Raw genomic sequence first — 21,707 nt, 5'->3', positions numbered from 1 at the left:
TTATATTTGACAGCCAAGCACAACCTGCTCCATACACATCATGATAATACAAGTTCTAAGTTAATGGTTCTTATGTGCTATACTGTGATATTGTGAATTATCAAGTACTTTTTTTATTATTTAAAAATATCATGGGAAAAGTCTGCAAAATGATTTGGGTTCAACAGATCGTACTCAAACTTCACTTTGTTCATCTTAGCTACAAAGGCACCTCAAATACCAGTGCAAATAAGGAAATCTTAAAATGAGAGTCACTGGGATGAACTGGACATAATATTTTCCAATTACATTTCATGAAATTAATCTACATGGAAGATAATCAGCTCTGTAGTATGCACCCTGCTTTATTGGGAATCCTGAAAGGACAATTGGCTTTAAGGTATAAATACATAGAAGTCACAGGAAACAGTCAAAAGGGTTTTGTGTGCTCTGGTATCAAGATAAAATTAAGGTTTCTTTTAATACTTTTAGCAGATAGTTGAATCATACTCTTTAGTGCTTTGAAATATTCATGATGAAAGTCAGTAAATCCATAACAAAACCAAATTCCAAAGTTAAGTATGAGAGTCATGGTGGGTGAGGTAATACCTTTTATTGGACCAATTGCCGTTCACGAGAAAAGCTTCTGAGCTCCACAGAGCTCTTCTTCAGGACCTATTCACGTGCCTAATCCTACAGTTAAGGATCCTTGTATGTCACAGATTCCATGACTTTCTGTGACCTCTGCAGCGGCTGGTGTGCCAGGCCCAGAGGCTGCCTGAGCCGTTCAGGCAGCCCTTGGGCCAGGCACACCAGCTGCTGCTGGGGCAGTCTCACACCCCCAGCAGCAAGAGTTTGGGTGTGGGGGTACTCAGGGCTGGAGTGCAGGGCACTGCTTACCCAGGACGGGCTCCCCGGAAGGGCTACAGGAACTCCCTTCCCACAGCTCCTAGCTCCATGTGCTGCCTCTGCCAGCAGGCACCACCCCTGTAGCTCCCATTGGCAGCAGTTCCCAGCCCCAGCCCCGCCAACCCTCCCCCCGAGCATCTGTGGCGCCCCCCTGTGCACCTGCGGTACCCCCCAAGGGCTCCCCTATCCCCCAAGTTTTAGTCAGGGGTATACAGTAAAAGTCATGGACAGGTCACGGGCCGTTAATTTTTGTTTACTGCCTGTGACTTTTACTAAAATTGCCTGTGACTAAAACGTAGCCTTAATTATAGTGAGCATGTGCAGTCAGATAAGTTAACAGGACTGCTAGACCTCAACATTTTAGACCAGTTAGATGGCTTAAGGGGATACGTAGTAATAGTTATTCAAATCTGACCAACTCAGCCAACCTCAATTCAAACCCCACCTTGAGCAGAAATTGGGAAAAGGTTGGCTGGCATATTTTTGTTTATTTTGAAGGAATGTAATCAAAGTATTTTTATTAAAAAATTAGACATGTGAACAGTTGCCTGCAGGAGCAGGGCATTTTAGGGGATGGTGCAATGGGGAGTGGAAGAGTCAGGGTTTTGGGACTGCATCAAGGGGCCAGGGATAAATGGTGATAGGGGACATTAGAGGAGTTGGGGGATCAGGTGAAGGACCCATGAGGATAAGTGGCAGGGAGCTGGGGGAGAATAGGGACAGGACCCCACATTCACCCCTTCAGTGTACACATGCATAGAGAGAGGGGCTCAGATCCTTATCCCACCATGTGTGCCAGGATCTGGGGCCTCTTGGCCATCTAGGGGGTCTGAGACAGTCTCCCTGACCCACCTGGTGAGCTGGGATGAACGCCCAGGCCTCTCTGGAGGTATCTGAGCTCTGCTCCCTGCCTCTCTTTATGTGCACCAGGATCTGGGGGATTCCTGCCCATCTATGGGTGTCTGACCCCCCCATGTGCCCCAGCTTCTGGAGGGAGCTTATCTTTCGGGGGTGGGATCTGAGCCCCTCTCCCTTCCACCATGTGAGCTGGGATCTTGGGGAGGGGGGGTACCTGCCAAATTATGGGGGTCTAACCGCACACCTTCTGTGAGCCGGGTTCTGGAACAGAGCTTGCCTTATTTGAGGGTCAAGCCCCACTCCCTACCACCACCCCACCTGAGCTAGTATCTGGGGAAGCTCTGCCCTCTGTACGGGGAGTTTAGAACAGGTATGTTTGAAGCATGTACAAAGAACACACTACTGACACTCGTGTGAGGAGACGAGAATGGGCATGCTTGACCCATATCAAAAACTCATTTTTCAGACTATATTCATCTCCTTCAGCAAGGTGGATAAACAAATCAATGATTTAAAAAAAAAAAAAGAATTTTTTTGACAAAATGCTTTTTGAGGAAAAAACCTATCTAAAGATAGTTTTAATTAAGATACATTATAGCTCAGATCTCATAATGGAATAAGGATTATAAATTCTAATTCTACAGTAGGAGACAATATATTCATGTAATGTTTAAGAAAAGTTTTGTAAATGAGTTCCAACAGTTCATGGATTAGGGACCCAATCTTACGGTGTTCCAGGGGCTTCTGTATAGATTATTTAGGTTAATCTTTCTATATACCCAATGGGACTCAGTCTAGAAGATATGATCAGAGATGATTAGTTTTGCAGTTCTCAAACAGTGGACTTGTGTCTCCAAAGATAACAGCAAACATTTTTTAAAATAAATAAATAAATAAAATAAAGGTGAGAAATAACACACCTCAACTCTATTGTCCCTCTGCAAATTTGTGTACACAGAGTCAATCCCTTATCTCTCTGTAAAAGTGAAAAGTTACAGAAAGTTCAATGAATGGAAGATTGTTGGGGGTGGAATAGATCTCGACAAGGAGAAGTCGTCTGGAGATAAATGTGAGAAGGGAGGGACAGGCAGTAGAAATAAAAGTGGAACTGTTTGAGCAGCGTATTCCAGAAGTCTTGAGGTCTTTCTGAGTGTAGCCTTCATTGATTTGAGATCTACCATACCATTCTCTCACTAGAAGAGAAAACCTATAATGGCAGCAGGCCGTAAAAGAGATCCAGTTTGGGAATATTTTAATGAAGTTCCTCTACCTGTGGGTAAGACAGGCATGTGTGCAAAATGCAAACAGGGCAACAAAGAAATGCAAGGCCTGGTTGCCTGAGTGAAACATTATAAGAAGTGTTCCTTCTCAGGAAGAAGCTTCGTTGAAGATGATGAAAGGAACATATCTGAACATTCAGGATCTTCAGGTTGGTAAACTTTCTTATTTCATACTTCTTTCTTAAGGACTGCCTGTCTTCCTTCTGACCTACTCTGGAATTCTCATGCTTGAGGAAAAAATATAGTAGTTACTCTATGGTACTACCATTTTAGATGCAGTTGTGATAAAAAATAAATAGCTGAAATGGGCAGATCTTCCTTTTACACTTTCACCTTTGAAGTAGTGCTGAGTGTCAGTGAATGCAATGAGTAATACTAAATGAGCAGTATGGTAATAATAATTAAATAACTGCATTGACTTATTTTGTTTAGGAGAATCCATCCTCAACATATAGGGTTCTGAAGACTATCCACCTTCAAGATCACCATCATTTTTCTATAGTTTCAGAGTTATCTGCCAATGATAGTGTTTCAGTCACGTATGTCACCTAGCCACAGTATATCACCTGTAGCAAAAACAAAAAAAATCTCTATCATCCAGAAACAACCATAGATAAGATTGTGATGAGAACCAGCACATTACAAAAAGAGGTAATTGATGAAACATTGCCCGGTTTATGAAACAAACTCTCCTTTCCGTATGATTGAGAACCCACACTTCATGAACATGGTTCAGTCATTAAGACCAGGATACAGTCCACACAACAGAGCAGATGTCGCAGGCAAATTGCTGGATAAAATGTATGAAAGAGAAATTGAGCAGTGTGCAAAAGGTCTAAAGGGTGAAATTGTTAACCTGAGTCTTGATGGGTGGAGCAATGTCCACAATGATCCTGTTGTATGTGTTTGTGTGACAACAGAAGGGAGTGTCTTCCTTACAGAAACAATTGATACATCAGGAAATGCACACAGAGCAGAATACTTACAAGTAGTAGCAGTAAAAGCTATAACAAACTGAAAAAAAATTCAAATGTGTAGTACGCAGCTTGGTCACAGACAATGCTGTAAATGTATCCAAGATAGGAAGAAATTTAGAAGAGAGTCCAAAGCTAATAACACAGTTGCAGTGTTTATTTGATGCACCTCCTAGCCAAAGACTTCAGTGTTCCAGAAATAAAGGCTAATGTTGTTGAAATTGCAAAATACTTCCGTAACAACTGCTTTGCAGCAGCTGCTCTAAAAAAAGTGGGAGGAACCAAACTCCCCCACAAGATGTGCGATGGAACTCAGTAGTGGACTGTTTTGAGCACTATATCAAGAACTGGCCTAATCTGATGACAGTTTGTGAAACAAAATAGTGAAAAAATAGATGGCATTGTCACAGCCAAAGTTCTCATCATTGGGCTTAAGAGAAATGTTGAACACATGCTGAGTACCCTGAAGCCTATTTCTGTAGCCTTGAACAAAATGCAGGCAAAATAGCTGTTTTATTGCTGACGCTGCTGAAATTTGGAAGGAACTGAGTGAGAGCTTAAAAAGAGAAATACGAAATGACAGAGTTACATTACAAGCATTAAGAAAAACAAACAGGACCAGCACTATCTCCAGCTCGTTTTCTTGCAAATATTCTCAATACTCGGTACCAGGGTCAAACCTTAATTGTTGAAGAAGAGGAGTTGGCTCATCCAGCAATCATCCCTCCATAATGCCAACTACAATAAACTTCAGAGCTAAGGGTGAACCATTCAAGAAATATATGTTTGCTGATGATGTTTTAAAGAAAGACACACCAGTGAACTGGTGGAAGTCACTTAAGCACTTAGATTCAGAGACTATTGAAGTGACAATCTCACTTTTAACAGCAGTAGCTTCTTCTGCCAGTGTAGAAAGAATATATTTTCTTCCTTTGGACTAATTCATTCCAAACTGAGAAATCGTTTGGGACCTGAAAAAGCAGGAAAGGTTGTTTTTCTTTTCCAGATTATGAAAAAACAGAAAAATGTAGGTGAAGACGACTAAGTTAGCTGCAGAAGCCAATATCTTAAGTTTCTCATGTTGACCTGGCTGACATAGTTGATTTCAATTTTTTTTTTAATATTTCATTTAACTATTTTAGTTAAAAACAATTTTAACAAAAAAACTCCCCTGATTTTAAAAAACTTGAACGTTTAACTAAATTCAAAAATTCATATCCTTGTTTTGTTAAATTATTATATGTTTGCTGTCAAAGAAAAAAATCCAGAATACATAATGTTGTTTTAGTTAAATAAAATAATTTAAAAATCTGTCTGGTGATGTTCTCATCCAAATACAACATGGCAAAAAAATCCTCCACATATTAATGATTAACATGTTGAATTGGAGATAGTTCACCTCCTAATGACTTCATAAATATCTGCTTCAATTACCTTTGGTAAATGAAATAACCAAGCATTCATCATCTGATATAGCTGTAAAACTAATCTGAAAAGTTTTCAAAATAAATCACTTTAAAAATGTATAGTGTGTACCTTCTAAAACTGAAACCTACATCTATCTCTGAGTTGTGAAGAATATGTATTAAGGTTATAACAACCAACAAGAATGCACTTTTATGTAGAAATCCATGATTAAAATCGAGTCTTCCTGGCTAGTGATTTAAATGATTCAAAGCAATTTGATTTAAATCAAATCCACCCTGCCTTCAGGTGTTCTCATTCAGATGAGACCATCACATTGAGATGAATGGGCCACTTCACACCTCTGTGTGTTCTATGCTGCAGATGGATGTGTAGAGCTCTGTGTTAAACCTAGAGAGGCTATGGGAGTAGGGGAGGGAAACGTATGGGGAAACTCAGACTAGCCAAGGATCAGTAGTCCACTTGGCACTTGTAGTTAGCATGTAGAACACAAGGACTTATGCTAACAAGTTTTCTTTCTGTAACCCCACCCCCAGAAATTAAATGACAAAAAAAAGTAGGCCATGTCTACATTACCACTTACGTTGGCAAAAACTTATGCCACTCAGGGGTGTGGGGAGGGCTCGTTTTGGAGATACATCTTTCCTACAATACCATATGGAGAAGAGCTTTCACTTACCTGGCTAAGTATTTCTAGTCAAGAGATTTCTGGTATTCAGAAGCACATTTTGGACTTTTTCAAAAGGCTCCAGCCATGAAGCAGCCACACTGCTAGATGGAGAGCTTGGGAAGGAGCAGATGTCCATGGTCCCCTGGGATTAAGTCTAGATCTAATGGGAGAGTTAGAGGAGTTGTCAAGTATCAATGTTGACAAGGCCATGCAGTGCTATAAGAATGAGGTGAGCACGGTCTTGTTTTATTTTGAATGCTATTCTGGGCAGTAAAGGAACTGAAGGGAAGGTGCATGGAAGGAAATGCTTCCAGGATAGGAGAAAGGGATCTGTCAGTGAGCCTTGGCTGAGCCCTCTCCAGGAACAGAGCTGAGAGCATTTTCTGTTGGTTCTTGTCGCAAACAGATCCACTTGGGGAGTTCCCCCCAGATGGAAGATGGACTTAGTTATCTCTGGATGTAATGACTGGTTAAGTTGATTGGAGAAGGATCTGCTCAGCTGATCTGCTACCATGTTCTCTTTCCCCGAAAGGTAAGCTGCTCTCTTGGATCTAAAATAGGCCCGAAACCCCCTTTTGCTTTGGGGATCAGGAAATGGAGGGAATAGAAGTCTTGTCCCGAGGGACAATGGAACTTCCTCTGTGGACCCTGCCTGAAGAAGACACTGGACCTCCTGCTGAAGGGCAATCTCGTGAGAGAGTGATTCCTGAAGAGGGACAGGGGAAGGGTAGAAATAAACTGGATGGTACACCCCCGTTCTACCACGCTTAAGACCCACCAATCTGACATTATGCGGGCCCATGCACTTAGGAAGTGAGGTAAGGGATTGGTAAATAAAAGATGGGGAACAGACAGAACTAAGGTAGCTAGTACACTGTCCTTGAATATCCCATCAAAATGCCTATTGGGAAGAGGTGACTAGATGGGATGAGCCTCTCTCATCCGAGATGGTGGCTGGTCCATAAGTTGTGGTGGGGAGGCTGCCTGGAACCAGTCTTGGTACCAGGGGATGGTGCTCTCTGTTCTGGTGTCTCTGGTGCACGCTTCATGACTGTGTCCAAGAATGTTGAGGGGAGGACCTGGCTGGAGGGGAAGGCTCCACAGTGCCAGAATGGCCATTGATATAAGCCTGGACCCAGTGCTGGGGTTGCTGGATAGCCCACGGTCCCAACAACTCTGATAGGAGATGTAGTGTCCTGGACAAGATAGAGAGGACTTCACTTCTGTGTCCAAAGAGTCAAATGCCTGAGGCAAAGTAGTGGTCGATGCAGATGGGACTGATGAGAGACAGTCTGAGCCCGGTGATAGCAGTACTGCAAAAATCATAGGAGGCTCTCTTCTCAACAAGACAGGCTTCAACAGATGTTTGAGTAATGGTATCACAGGATCTAGATGTGGTGAGGTATAAGTTGCAGGCACAGGCACTGGCTGCGAGCCTTCTGCTGTCGACAATATCAGTACTAAGAGGCTAAGCAAGTCTTCTGCAACTGCATGTGCTGCCAGGGTGATTGGGACTGGCACCGGCTGTTGGGTCTGCAAGTGTCCTTCAAGGAATGGCCTTAACAAACATGGCACAGAGTCCGGAGGCAGTGAGACCCCCTTGGGAGGTGACGAGCTTTCCAGGGATGGCCTCTCTCTCAAATGCCTTTGTGGAGCGTCTGCCTCGGTCATGCTTCAGTGCCAACGCAGAAGAGCAAGAGGTGGAACCTGAGAAAGGTCTGAAGTTTTTTTTTTGGTACAGGGGAATGGGACTGAGGAACTGCAGACATCTGTTGGGGTGCTCCATACTGAAGATGAAGTACTTGGGGCACTTTACTCCTGTGACCCTTTCTGATGGGGGTTGAAGTGCTGCTTCCATAAGCAAGAACTTAAGCCATGCCTCCCTATCTCTTTTTGAGTGGGGTTTGAAACTTTTACAGATGAAATGTGTGTGACTGATGTGGGATTCTCCTAAGCTTTCAGGCAGGACAGATGCAGGTAGCTGACTGGAACAGGATTTGCAGAAGTCTTGCAGGACTTAAACCTCGGTGAGCAAGGTATCATTCCAGTACCAGCAGTGAAAGAGGACAAAAGGTCAAAAGAGACCAAAAATGGAAACCTAGCTGTTCAATCATCAACAATTGACTAAAAAAAAAACAAAAAACTTACTATACCTAACTATATACAAAGAAGAACGAGAGAAGTACTTGAATTAACCAAGTCTGCATTTGCACCAATCATCACTGGTGATAAGATGGAACTGGATGGGGATGGGGAAAGCTCTGCTCTTTTATACCAGCACACAACGGCATGCGGCAGAGGGCACTCAAGCCACCCCAATGGATACTACTGAGGGGAAAAAGAACTCACCTACAATGGATATGATGTGCAATTACTCAAAGAGCCCAAACGTCACAAAGCCCGAAAAAAAGAGTTAAGGTTATGTGGGAGCGTACCTTAACTATCCCTCTTAAAGTGATGCCCCAAAACACCCATAACACATTTGCACCCTGCCTTTTCACTCTATAGGAAAGGAACTACCCTGCCCTATAGTAAAATACTTAGCTTATACTCCTGACAGAGTCTTGTGAAATTTAACAACCACTTTATACTTAGTCACAGGATACATCTAAATCTATACTTGTCCTTACCCATCAGTAAACCCACAGACTGCTCTCATAACCCACCTGACTGCTGATAATCCCTGTGTCAAGATTCTCCCCACCCCCTAGCGCCTTGCTACTAAATGGTACATCTACAAAGTAATTGATCACCCGTGGCTGTCCTGAGTCGCTGGTGCAGGGCTGTAAAATTTCTGTGTAGTTGTTTGGGCTTAGTCTGGAGCCTGAGCCCTTGGACTCAAGTGGGGAGGGTCCCTGAGCCCAAACATCTACACTGCAATTTTTAGCCCTGCAGCTCAAGCCTGAGTCAGCTGACCTGGGCCAGCCGCAACCATGCCTCAGGTCTTTTATTCCAGGGTAGATGTACCCTAAGACAACCTATCACAATTTTGAAATAAAATGATATAGCTAGCTCCTCAGGGTTCACATTCTGCCCTTTCCGTTACTCATACACAAGGTGAGTGCAAACTCTGATCTCCTCATATGACAATCACAGCTCTGTGAAGCTCTCAAACTAATCTAACTCGTCAGCTCAAACACACCCTTTCCAACCTGTCCCACCTATTGCCTCCACAGTTAAACCAATCAGTCAACACAGCTACAACTCACAAACTGAATGCAGCTGCAGAGAGTATGCAGATAAATCCCAGTGGCTATTCCCAGCTCTAGGGGACCAGAGTCAAGGTTACATGAACATGTATCATAACTCCATATTTACTGGTTTCCTGAAGTTTGCTGAACTAAATGTTCTGCAAGGACATGAACTCCCACTGGCCAGCTTAACTCTGCCTTAGCAAAATTTTTTTGCCATTTTATCTACTGAGTGGCAAAAGGCAGTTTCTCCCTCTTGTGGCTACCATATCTCCATAGTATTCAAAATATATATTATATATATGCTTGTCTCCCCATGGAATTGTTCCTGATTAGCTGCATGTGTGTATACTTACTCCGGAATACATTTGTTCCGGTTTAGTTTAATCCACTTTAACATGTGTAGACAAGTCCTTAATGGCAGAATTATGTCAGATATAAAGAAAAAGCCTGAGATGTGTCCTACTAATCATACTTATCAAACAAGTAGTACATTAAGATAAAAGTAGCAGAGAGTTTTATGCTGCCTTACAAAAGATTCATAATTAAATCACTCGATTGAAACTGAGAATCTGGTTTAATTACCAACTCTGCCACAGACTTCCTGTGTGACTTTTGGCAAGTCACTCTGTGCCTCAGTTCTCTAACTGTAAAAGTTTCCCAGAGATTTGGGGAAAATAAAAACTGATTAAAGTTTGAGGTGCTCAGATACTATGGTGATTACCTAGACAATTAGACTGTACTACCGCTGTGTAGAATATATCTAATATGTATCTATCTATCCATCCAGCAGATAGAGGCACAGCTAAATATATCAAGAAGTTCTAAGAGTTTATTTTAAACATAATATATAGTTACTCAAATACCTCTCACTTTAGAATGTTCCCTCCTGAACTTCATCTATTCATACTATACATCCATGGACTTTGCATTTCTTATTTTAAGGAGCACCACTCTCTGATCTCAGTGAAGTTACTTGCAACGTAGGAGTTTTCCACAGAACTTGTAGTGGTAACTAAATTAAACATTTAATACTAAAATGGTTTATTTTTCTCAAAGAGAGCTCCAACTGGATGGTAGCTGTTTGTTTAACAATTTAAAAAAATAAAAACATGCCTGAAAGCCATTAACAAAATTACCACTTAATATTTTGTTTTAAAATTTACCTGGGCATAATTTGACCAAGTCTGATTCAGTTTACAGCCTATGAGGTAAAGGTACCCTCCATGTACTAATTTGTGAAATATATTTTTCTAGTTAGGTCATATACACTACATATATTCAATTTAAGGTTTCTTCAAATAGAAAAGTTTGTTAAAATATCTCAAATCACTAAGTGAACCTTATACTGAGATTTGATACAAACAGTTAAACAAAAAATAAGACAAAGATGCAATAAACGGCAAAGTCCATGAGTATATTTGTGGTTAATGTTCAAACCATTAGTTATAATAATAACAGTAACACCAACTAGTTATTCAAAAATCATACCTCCACACTCTTCTATAAGATTGGCTATGGTCTCTGCTTCATCTTCAGCCATTTTTAATATATTACTTAGTCCATCCAGCACTACTTGTACAACTTGAGCATCTTTTACTGTTAACAAGTTGCAAAAGGGAGGAATTACATTTTGTTGAATTAGATATGCCACCTAGGAAAGAAAACATACATAAAGTTAAAATGTAACAGTAAATAGTGTGTGACAGGTAAAAAGATGCAAGAAAAGGAAGGGAAGCTACTGGCACCACAAAAAAAATATTTTTGATAGACAGAAGAGACAAGAAGGAAAGGCTACATGAAATAAGAAAAAAGTTTATTCAAAGTATGCACTCAACAGTATAAGGAAGTTGCTTACCTTATAGTACTATAGGTACTATACTATAAGTTTGGGCTGTCAAGCGATTAAAAAAATCAATCATGATTAATCTCGCTGTTTAAACAATAAAATACTGTTTATTTAAATATTTTTGGATGTTTTCTGCATTTTCAAATATATTGATTTCAATTACAACAGAATACAAAGTGTACAGTGCTCACTTTATTTTTATTACAAATATTTGCACTGTAAAAATGATAAAGGAAATAGTATTTTTCAATTCCCCCATTGCAAGTACTGCAGTGCAACTTCGATCATGAAAGTTGAACTTACAAATGTAGCATTATGTACAAAAATAACTGCATGCAAAAATAAAAATGTAACACTGTAGAGCCTACAAGTCCACTCAGTCCTACTTCTTGCTCAGACAAAAAAGTGTGTTCATATTTGTGGGAGATAATGCTGCCTGCTTCTTGTTTATGTCATGTGAAAGTCTGAACAGGCACTCATGTGGCACTGCTGTAGCTGGCGTCGCAAGATATTTACTTGCCAGATGCGCTAAAGATTCATATGTCCCTTCATGCTTCAACCACCATCCCAGAGAACGTGTCCATGCTGATGACAGATTCTGCTCGATAACAATCCAAAGCAATATGGACTGATGCATGTTCATTTTCATCATCTGAGTCAGATGCCACCAGCACAGGGGTGGGCAAACTATGGGCGGTGGTCCGGATTTGGCCCCTCAGGGCTTTGCATCTGGCCTGCGGGATTGCCACACTGCAGGCCCCACGCTGCTTGGGAAGTGGCTGGCACCACGTCCCTGCGGCCCCTGGGGAGGAGAGGCAGAGGACTCCGCATGCTGTCCTTGACTGTGGGTACCTCCCCCGAAGCTCCCATTGGCCAGGAATGGGGCCAATAGAAACTTCAGGGGAGGTACCCACAGGCAAGGGCAGCATGGAGCTCTCTGCTCCCCTGGGGCTGCAGGGATGTGGTGCCGGCCGCTTCCCAGAGCGGCACGGGGCTGGGAGGGAGCCTGCCTTGTCCCCAGTGTGTGCCACTGCCACCCTGTAGCCACCCCAGGTAAGTGGCGCTGGTCTAGAGCCCACACCCCTCCTGCGCCCCAACCCCCTGCCCTGAGCCTCCTGCCGCACCCCGCGTGAGCCCCCTGCCGCACCCCGCACCCCTCCTACGCCCCAACCCCCTGCCCTGAGCCCCCTCCTGCACTCCGCACCCCTCCCTGCACCACTGTCCTGAGCCCCCTCCCGCACTCCGCACCCCTCCCTGCACCACTGCCCTGAGCCCCCTCCTGCACTGTGCATCCTAGCAGAAACTAGGGGGGGCGCTTTTCTTGACCTGCTGCTCACAAACCGGGTAGAATTAGTGGGGGAAGCAAAAGTGGATGGGAATCTGGGAGGCAGTGACCATGAGTTGGTTGAGTTCAGGATCCTGACGCAGGGAAGAAAGGTAAGCAGCAGGATACGGACCCTGGACTTCAGGAAAGCAGACTTCGACTCCCTCAGGGAACGGATGGCCAGGATCCCCTGGGGGACTAACTTGAAGGGGAAAGGAGTCCAGGAGAGCTGGCTGTATTTCAAGGAATCCCTGTTGAGGTTACAGGGACAAACCATCCCGATGAGTCGAAAGAATAGTAAATATGGCAGGCGACCAGCTTGGCTTAATGGTGAAATCCTAGCGGATCTTAAACATAAAAAAGAAGCTTACAAGAAGTGGAAGGTTGGACATATGACCAGGGAAGAGTATAAAAATATTGCTCGGGCATGTAGGAATGTTATCAGGAGGGCCAAATCGCACCTGGAGCTGCAGCTAGCCAGAGATGTCAAGAGTAACAAGAAGGGTTTCTTCAGGTATGTTGGCAACAAGAAGAAAGCCAAGGAATGTCTGGGCCCCTTACTGAATGAGGGAGGCAACCTAGTGACAGAGGATGTGGAAAAAGCTAATGTACTCAATGCTTTTTTTGCCTCTGTCTTCAGTAACAAGGTCAGCTCCCAGACTGCTGCGCTGGGCATCACAAAATGGGGAAGAGATGGCCAGCCCTCTGTGGAGATAGAGGTGGTTAGGGACTATTTAGAAAAGCTGGACGTGCACAAGTCCACGGGGCCGGATGAGTTGCATCCGAGAGTGCTGAAGGAATTGGCGGCTGTGATTGCAGAGCCATTGGCCATTATCTTTGAAAACTCGTGGCGAACCGGGGAAGTCCCGGATGACTGGAAAAAGGCTAATGTAGTGCCAATCTTTAAAAAAGGGAAGGAGGATCCTGGGAACTACAGGCCAGTCAGCCTCACTTCAGTCCCTGGAAAAATCATGGAGCAGGTCCTCAAAGAATCAATCCTGAAGCACTTGCATGAGAGGAAAGTGATCAGGAACAGCCAGCATGGATTCACCAAGGGAAGGTCATGCCTGACTAATCTAATTGCCTTTTATGATGAGATTACTGGTTCTGTGGATGAAGGGAAAGCAGTGGATGTATTGTTTCTTGACTTTAGCAAAGCTTTTGACACGGTCTCCCACAGTATTCTTGTCAGCAAGTTAAGGAAGTATGGGCTGGATGAATGCACTACAAGGTGGGTAGAAAGCTGGCTAGATTGTCGGGCTCAACGGGTAGTGATCAATGGCTCCATATCTAGTTGGCAGCCGGTATCAAGTGGAGTACCCCAAGGGTTGGTCCTGGGGCCGCTTTTGTTCAATATCTTCATAAATGATCTGGAGGATGGTGTGGATTGCACTCTCAGCAAATTTGCAGATGATACTAAACTGGGAGGAGTGGTAGATACGCTGGAGGGGAGGGATAGGATACAGAAAGACCTAGACAAATTGGAGGATTGGGCCAAAAGAAATCTGATGAGGTTCAATAAGGATAAGTGCAGGGTCCTGCACTTAGGACGGAAGAACCCAATGCACAGCTACAGACTAGGGACCGAATGGCTAGGCAGCAGTTCTGCGGAAAAGGACCTAGGGGTGACAGTGGACGAGAAGCTGGATATGAGTCAGCAGTGTGCCCTTGTTGCCAAGAAGGCCAATGGCATTTTGGGATGTATAAGTAGGGGCATAGCGAGCAGATCGAGGGATGTGATCGTTCCCCTCTATTCGACATTGGTGAGGCCTCATCTGGAGTACTGTGTCCAGTTTTGGGCCCCACACTTCAAGAAGGATGTGGATAAATTGGAGAGAGTCCAGCGAAGGGCAACAAAAATGATTAGGGGACTGGAACACATGAGTTATGAGGAGAGGCTGAGGGAGCTGGGATTGTTTAGTCTATGGAAGAGAAGAATGAGGGGGGATTTGATAGCTGCTTTCAACTACCTGAAAGGGGGTTCCAAAGAGGATGGCTCTAGACTGTTCTCAATGGTAGCAGATGACAGAACGAGGAGTAATGGTCTCAAGTTGCAGTGGGGGAGGTTTAGATTGGATATTAGGAAAAACTTTTTCACTAAGAGGGTGGTGAAACACTGGAATGCGTTACCTAGGGAGGTGGTAGAATCTCCTTCCTTAGAGGTTTTTAAGGTCAGGCTTGACAAAGCCCTGGCTGGGATGATTTAACTGGGAATTGGTCCTGCTTCGAGCAGAGGGTTGGACTAGATGACCTTCTGGGGTCCCTTCCAACCCTGATATTCTATGATTCTATGATCCCTTCCTGCACCCCAACCCCCCTTCCCTGAGCCCCCTCGTACGATCCACATCCCTCCAGTTCCCCAACCCCTTGCCCTGAGCCCCCTTCCTGCACACCGCACCCCCTCCCACACCCCGCACTCCCTGTCCCAGCCCTACATTCATGGCCCTGCATGCAATTTCCCCACCCCTATATGGCCCTCGGGCCAAAAAGTTTGCCCACTCCTGCACCAGCAGATGGTTGATTTTCTTTTTTCTGTAATTTCTGCGTCGGAGAGTTGTTCTTTTAAGACTTCTGAAAGCATGCTCCATACCTTGTCCCGCTCAGATTTTGGAAGGCACTTCAGATTCTTAAACCTTGGGTCAAGTGCTGCAGCTATATTTAGAAATCTCACATTGGTACCTTCTTTGTGTTTTGTCAAATCTGCTGTGAAAGTGTTCTTAAAACGAAAAATATGTGCTGGGTCATCATCTGAGATTGCTAGAACATGAAATATATGGCAGAATGTGGGTAAAACAGAGCAGGAGACATACAATTCTCCCCCAAGAAGTTCAGTCACAAATTTAATTAATGCACTACTTTTTGAACAAGTGTCATCAGCATAGAAGCATGTCCTCTGGAATGGTGGCCGAAGCATGAAGGGGCATACAAATGTTTTGCATATCTGGCATGTAAATACCTTGCAACGCCAGCTACAAAATTGCCATGTGAATGCCTGTTCTCACTTTCAGGTGACACTGTAAATAAGAAGCAGGCAGCATTATCTTCCATAAATATAAACATACCTGTTTGTCTTAGTGATTGACTAAACAAGAAGTAGGACTGAGTGGACTTATAGGCTCTAAAGCTTTATATTGTTTTGTTTTTGAGTGCAGTTATGTAACAAAAATATATATTTGTAAGTTGCACTTTCATGATAAAGAAAATGCACTACAGAACTTGTATGAGGTGAACTGAAAAATACTATTGCTTTTATCATTTTTACAGTGCAAATATTTGTAATAAAAATCGTAATATAAAGTGAGCACTGTACACTTTCTATTCTATGTTGTGATTGAAATCAATATATTTGAAAATGTAGAAAATATCCAAAAACATTTAAATAAATAGTATTTTATTACTGTTTAATCGTGCGATTAATCGCAATTAATTTTTTTAATCGCTTGACAGCCCTACCTTATAGTATAGTACCTACAGTACTATAAGGTAGGCAACTTTCTTATACTGTTCAGTATATACTTTGAATAAACTTTTTTCTTATTTCATGTAGTCTTTCCTTCTTGTCTCTTCTGTCTATTAAATATAAATATTTGTTTAACAGTGCAATTAAAGCTGCGATTAACTTTTTTAATCACGATTAATTTTTTTAAGTTAATCGTGTGAGTTAACTGCAATTAAATCAACAGCCCTACTATAAGGTACTACAGAACTGGAGGTTCTTTGAGATGTGTGGTCCCTATCTGTATTCCACTGTGGGTGCAAATATGCTCCATGTGCCCCAAGTCGGAGCATTTTGAAAGCAGTGTCTGTTGGTCCGCATGTGTGCATGGGCTCACCTCATGCTTCTGACAGAGGAGATAAAAGGGCAGCATGGACTCGCTGCCTCTCCAGTTCCTTCTCTACCATGAATCAGAGAAGATCTGAAGCAGAGGGGAAGTAGGGTAGGTTGTGGAATACAGATAGGGACCATACATCTCAAAGAACCTCCAGCTACTATAAGGTAAACAACTTTCTCTCCTTCCAGTGCTGGTCCTATGTGTATTCTACAGTGGATGATTGACAAGCAATACTCAAATAGTAGGAGGATGCAAGGGTGTAGACAGCAGAGCTGAATGAAAGACTGCTTGTATCAAGGCAGTGTCTCACAAATGTGTGGATGGAACTCCATGTAGCTGCCTTGCAGATGTCAAGTAGAAATACCTCTTGAAGCAATGCCATAGACATCGTTTGTACTCTTGTAGAACGAGCTCTTACCCCAAGAGGAGGTGGAAGATTAGATAACTAATCGAGCAAATTACAGCCCGAGGTCCATTTTGAGATTCTCTGATAAGATACCACCTGACCCCTGACTGTTTCCATCATGGTGACGAAGTCCAGGAGACTTTCTAATTGGTTTTGTACTATGCAGGTAAAAGGCTAAAGCTAGCCAAACAGTGAGGAAATGGAGTCTCCTTTCTTCTGAGAATGCGTGAGGTTTTGGGAAGAATGCAGGTAAATGATAACTGGTTCTGGTGAAACTCAGACTACTTTGGAAGTGAATTTAAGGTGGAAACATTGTCCTTATGGAATATAGCATAAGGAAAATCTGCCATCAGAGTTCCAAGTTCACCAACGCTCCTGGCTGAGGTGATGGCTACCAGAAATGTGACTTTCATGGATAGGGGAGACAGAGCAAGAAGCTAATTGTTGAAAATGAGGCTTAGTGAGTATTGATAGAACAAGTTTCAAGTCCCATTGAGGAGGTGGTGTTTTTGGTTTTTGTTTTAAATAGGCAGAAAGATTCTGATTTGCCCTTTACAGAATCTACTAGTCATTGGGGCATGAAGACTCAGTAGCCCTGTGAAGGTGGATGATATGCACTGATTGCTGTCAATTGGATCCATAAGGAGCTGATGGACAAATCTGTTGTGTTTCAGGAAAGAGCACAGCCCAGACTGAGAGGAAAATATGCAGCTTCTGAGGAGTAGGTGTCTGATGTACTCAAATAGCTAAGTAGAAGCATTTTTCTAAGTAACATTTTCTAGTGGAATCCTTCCTACTATTAGAAAAGATATTCTTTATAGCTTCAGAACATGATTGCTCTAAGAATGATGCCCATCCAAAAAACAGGCTCTGAGATGAAGCAGACATGGGTTGGTATGATTGATTTTGCCATTCCTTTGGGTCAGGAGATCAGGAAAAAGTAGGAATAACTATTGGTACCAGTGATGACATGTGTAGGAGGTTAGGGAACCAAAGCTGTCTGGGCTAGTTGGAGGCAATGAGAATAACCCATGCCATGTCTTGCCAAATACTGCACAAAACTCGAGGCAGGAATGGTAGTGGAGGGTTGACATAGTTCAGGTGGTCTGACCAAAAGCTTCACAAGCCCTTTGAACTGTTTGTAGTTCTAGAATATCGATGTGCCTCCTGGACTCTTCAGATGTCCAGGTGCCTTTTGCTATATGGTTGTTCATATGGGCTCCCCAACCCAACAGAGATAAATTGGTAATGATCATCCTGTCCAGTGTGGAGGCGAGGAAGGGAGCGCTGATGAACACCTGATGGAGATTCTTCCCCTTAACAGGGACAATATTACTTTGGCAACCGTCACTACGGTGCTCATGTCAGTTTGGTGAGAATACAAGTTGAAGTCATGCTTGTAAGTAACAAAGACGAAGGACTGCAAATGGTGTGACATAAAAGTATGAGCCCATATAGCCTAGGAAAGAGAGCTCTGGACTGGTACTATGGGGTTGTTTTCATAGCCTGAAGCCTGTCCTTCAGCAGGTAAGCTCTTGCCATGACTGAATTTAAGGACGCCCTCATGAAGTCTCTGTAGGGGTGAGAATGGATTTCTCGGTGTTTGCACTGACCCCCAAAAAGGAGAGGAGTCATTGTCAAAGTTGATGCATAGGCCTCTTGGTGTGACATGGTGACAGGGGACAGTCACTGAGGTAAGGGAAAACAGTGAAACCATGGCATCTGATATAGGCTGCTACAACAGAACACATCTTGGTAAAGATACTGGAGGTGGTAGCAATGCTGAAAGGGAATACTCTGTATTGAATGTGGTTTGAATCCACCATGAATCCGAGAATGCCTCTGGGAGTGGAGTGGATGTCCACATGAAAGTAAGAGTCTTTCATGTCAAGAACTGTAAACCACATGTCCTTTTCCAGGAATGGAAATCATAGATGACAACATCATCATTCAAAACTTGAGTTCGTAAATAAAGTGGGTGAAATTATGAAGGTCAAGAATGGGTCTCCAAAGCTGCCTTCCTATGTTCTATGAACCATGTCAAGTAAAAATCATTCCCTTGGTACCGAAGAGGAACTCACTCTATTGCTCCTTGCTGTATGAGAAATTCTACTTCTTGTTTGAGAATATTCTCATTAGAGTGCCGTGCCCCCCCCCCGAGAGGATGGGGAAGGGGTTTTTTGAGGGGGCAGGGACAAACTGTTGTATAACTGGAATGAATGATGTTCAGCACCCATTTATCTGTTATTGCACTCCAGGTGTTGAAAAAGTGTGCTAGATGACCCTCAAATGGTGTATGGAAGTCAGTTTTTGGACTTAATGGTTGCCGCTTTCAAGCTCCCATCAAAAATAACAATTTAAGCTGAGGGCTAGGACTGGGATGAGGAATCTGTTGCAGAAGCTGCAGAGAAATGAGTCTTTTGAACCTCTGTCTTCTCTGGTGGAAGTACTACTAAGCCATCTGTCTAAGCTAGTCTGTCAGTAGAATTTTCTCTTTGGGGCAGGTATATATATTTTCAGGGAGCTGAGGGTGGCCCCGGAGCCCTTTAAAATCCATAAGGACTCATCTGTCTTCTGATTAAACAGACGTGACTCAACTGTGTGCTAGACCCCAAAGTATGGAGCCACAACTCTACACATTATGATGGCAATAGTAGTTGCCCTGGAAGCTATATCAGCTGCATCTATTGCTGATTGGAGAGTGGGCCTGGAAACTATTTTGTCTTCTATGAGAGCCTGGAAACAAGTGCAGTCCTGATGTGGGAGACTATCAGTAAATTCCATGAATCTGAATAGATCAGAAGTCATTCTTAGCCATTAGCGCTGGGTAGATGGATATCCTGAACCGGAGACTAGAAGAAAAGACCTTCTTTCCCAATAAGTCAAGACGCTTGCCCTCCTTGTCAGTCACGATAGACTGGGGGTGTTGATGCCTACATCTCTCCATGGTGGCCTGGATGACTAAAAAGTTAGGAGCAGTGTGACAAAACAGAAATTTTGCCCCTTTGGCTGGAACATAGTACAGTTTCTCTGCCCTCCTGGGGTAGGGGCACAGGTATCTGGAATATGCCAGACTACTCCAGTTGGCTAACAGAAATACTATTTAACTGGAGCCAGGGGTCTGAAGGATGTCCAGGAGCTTGTGTTGAGGATCTTGAACCTACTCATGAGGAATCTGTAGCTCCCCTCCACTTCTGCAAAGGAATTCCTGGAACTCCTGATAGTCACGGGAGAGGGGGGTGGGGGTATGGAAACATTGGAATCACTGCCTCATCTGGAGACAAAGATGGCAATCTCCTCAGTTTCAGTGGAACCACTGGATCCAGTGAATACTCCTCAGTAGGATATGGAGGCAGCTTCAGTTGGCCTCTTAGAGGGGTGGGAAGGGGTGACTCCCTAGCACACCGGACTGACGCTGTGGGATGGTACTCGTCCCACAGCTCCCAGTACGGCCAACATGTTGGGTCAAATAGGGGCTGCAGAGGTCCCCATGGCATGGGGTACCGATGGTTCTGAGACAGGCAATGAGATGGAGGGTGGTCCCAAGGTATTCCAGGTTTTCTGACTGGAACATTGTATCTTGGAGGAAGGAATAAAGATTCATTGGGCAGTTTGGAATCTCCCAATGAGAAGAAAGTTGATTCCCATTCAAAAAGTTATACCAACAGAGTTGTTGGATAGAAATCATAGCCTGAAGATGGAATGGGAGACAGACTCATCCCAAAGGCCAGCTCCCTAGGGGAGTTATAGTTATAGTCTGCAAGAGCAAAGATGTCCTTAGGAGGAGTGTAAGTCTCAGCAATTCCTGGAGTGAGCGGGGTCCTGTCTGCACAAACTGCCAGAGCTGCAGCAAAGACCGTCTGTGCCACAGCTGTTGAAGACAAAGATGGTACCACAGGTAACCAGTGCTCTGTGTTCGGTTTTCATCAGTTCTGGCAGATCCCTGGGTTTGTGTCTGGGGGTACCAGAGGCATTGCCAGATCACAGTCCAGAGCCGATGGAGCCCTAGACTCATGGGCTTTCTTGTCATGTCTCAGACTTAGGATGTCTGAAGTTCTCTTCGGCTGAGCTTACAGACTTGCACAGTTTAGTCAAGTCTGAATCCAACTTCTTTAAAGTGGATTTGGAGAAAGACAGTCTCATGATTATGAGAATGCTCCCTGCTCTTCCTTTGGCAGGGTCTTATTGGATTTGTTGGGGGTAGACTCCCTTGCTCATGAGTCAGACCTCGTAGCAGGAAGCATCACTGTTCGGGGTGGAGGGTCCCTGGCCTGGGTCCAATTGTTGCCTTCTGGACTCTTCTATTGGCTTAAGGCCAGGTTCCCACCCTTTCTCGGTATGGCCGGGGAGCATACGGCAGACAGTGGGCTTGCCATGAGGCAGTACAAGCAGCACTAGTGGTTGTCGCTGACTGAGAAGGATCACAGGCAGGGAGACAAATTTTGAAGCCTAGAGTCCTGGGCATAGTCCAGTACCCTAACGGGTACAGGGGATGTGCTCCCCAAGTCAGGGAGACTAACGCTAAAATTATCAGACAAAAATTTTATAACTCTAGAACTATAAAAACTATTTACAGGCATCTAAATATATTCACAGAAAGGAGAAAGCTGAAACTTCAGACACCGAAGGTTCTGACCCAAATATGTGGCAGTGGGAAGGAACTGGAGAGGCGCTTGGTCTGTCACCCCCCCCCCCCCATCCCTTATCTCCTTGGTCAGAAGCAGGAGGTGAACCAGGGCACATGTGGGGACCAACGGACACTGCTTTCAAAATTCTCCAGCTCTGGGAGCATGCGTACTCACACAGAGACAAGCACTTGAAAGAAATGTTCTAGAAACCAGTGCTTTTAGAAATTCAGTGTAGAACATTTTTTAAAAAATCATAAAATAATAAATATGAATTTTTATGCTGCATAAAGTAAAATGCTATTAAATTTCAATTACACAATGAAAGGCATTGATTGTTGCATTTTGATAGACTCCAATTCAATCAAAAAAAAAGTTTGAACC

The 21,707-nt window shown here is 43.6% G+C and overlaps 1 protein-coding gene across 1 annotated transcript in view; it reads right to left on the bottom strand.

Annotated features, from left to right (window-relative positions):
* The window catches only part of KPNA4 (karyopherin subunit alpha 4), a 61,518-nt gene that overhangs the window by 3,322 nt on the left and 36,489 nt on the right, over positions 1-21,707 (bottom strand). Inside the window, exon 15 of the mRNA XM_073359521.1 lies at positions 10,778-10,940. Within this exon, the coding sequence (XP_073215622.1) occupies positions 10,778-10,940 (163 nt within the window). The remainder of the gene's footprint in view (positions 1-10,777; positions 10,941-21,707) is intronic.

Source organism: Lepidochelys kempii, chromosome 9 (assembly GCF_965140265.1).
Source record: "Lepidochelys kempii isolate rLepKem1 chromosome 9, rLepKem1.hap2, whole genome shotgun sequence".
NCBI lineage: Eukaryota > Metazoa > Chordata > Testudines > Cheloniidae > Lepidochelys > Lepidochelys kempii.
This window is presented reverse-complemented; position numbering and strand designations above follow the sequence as displayed.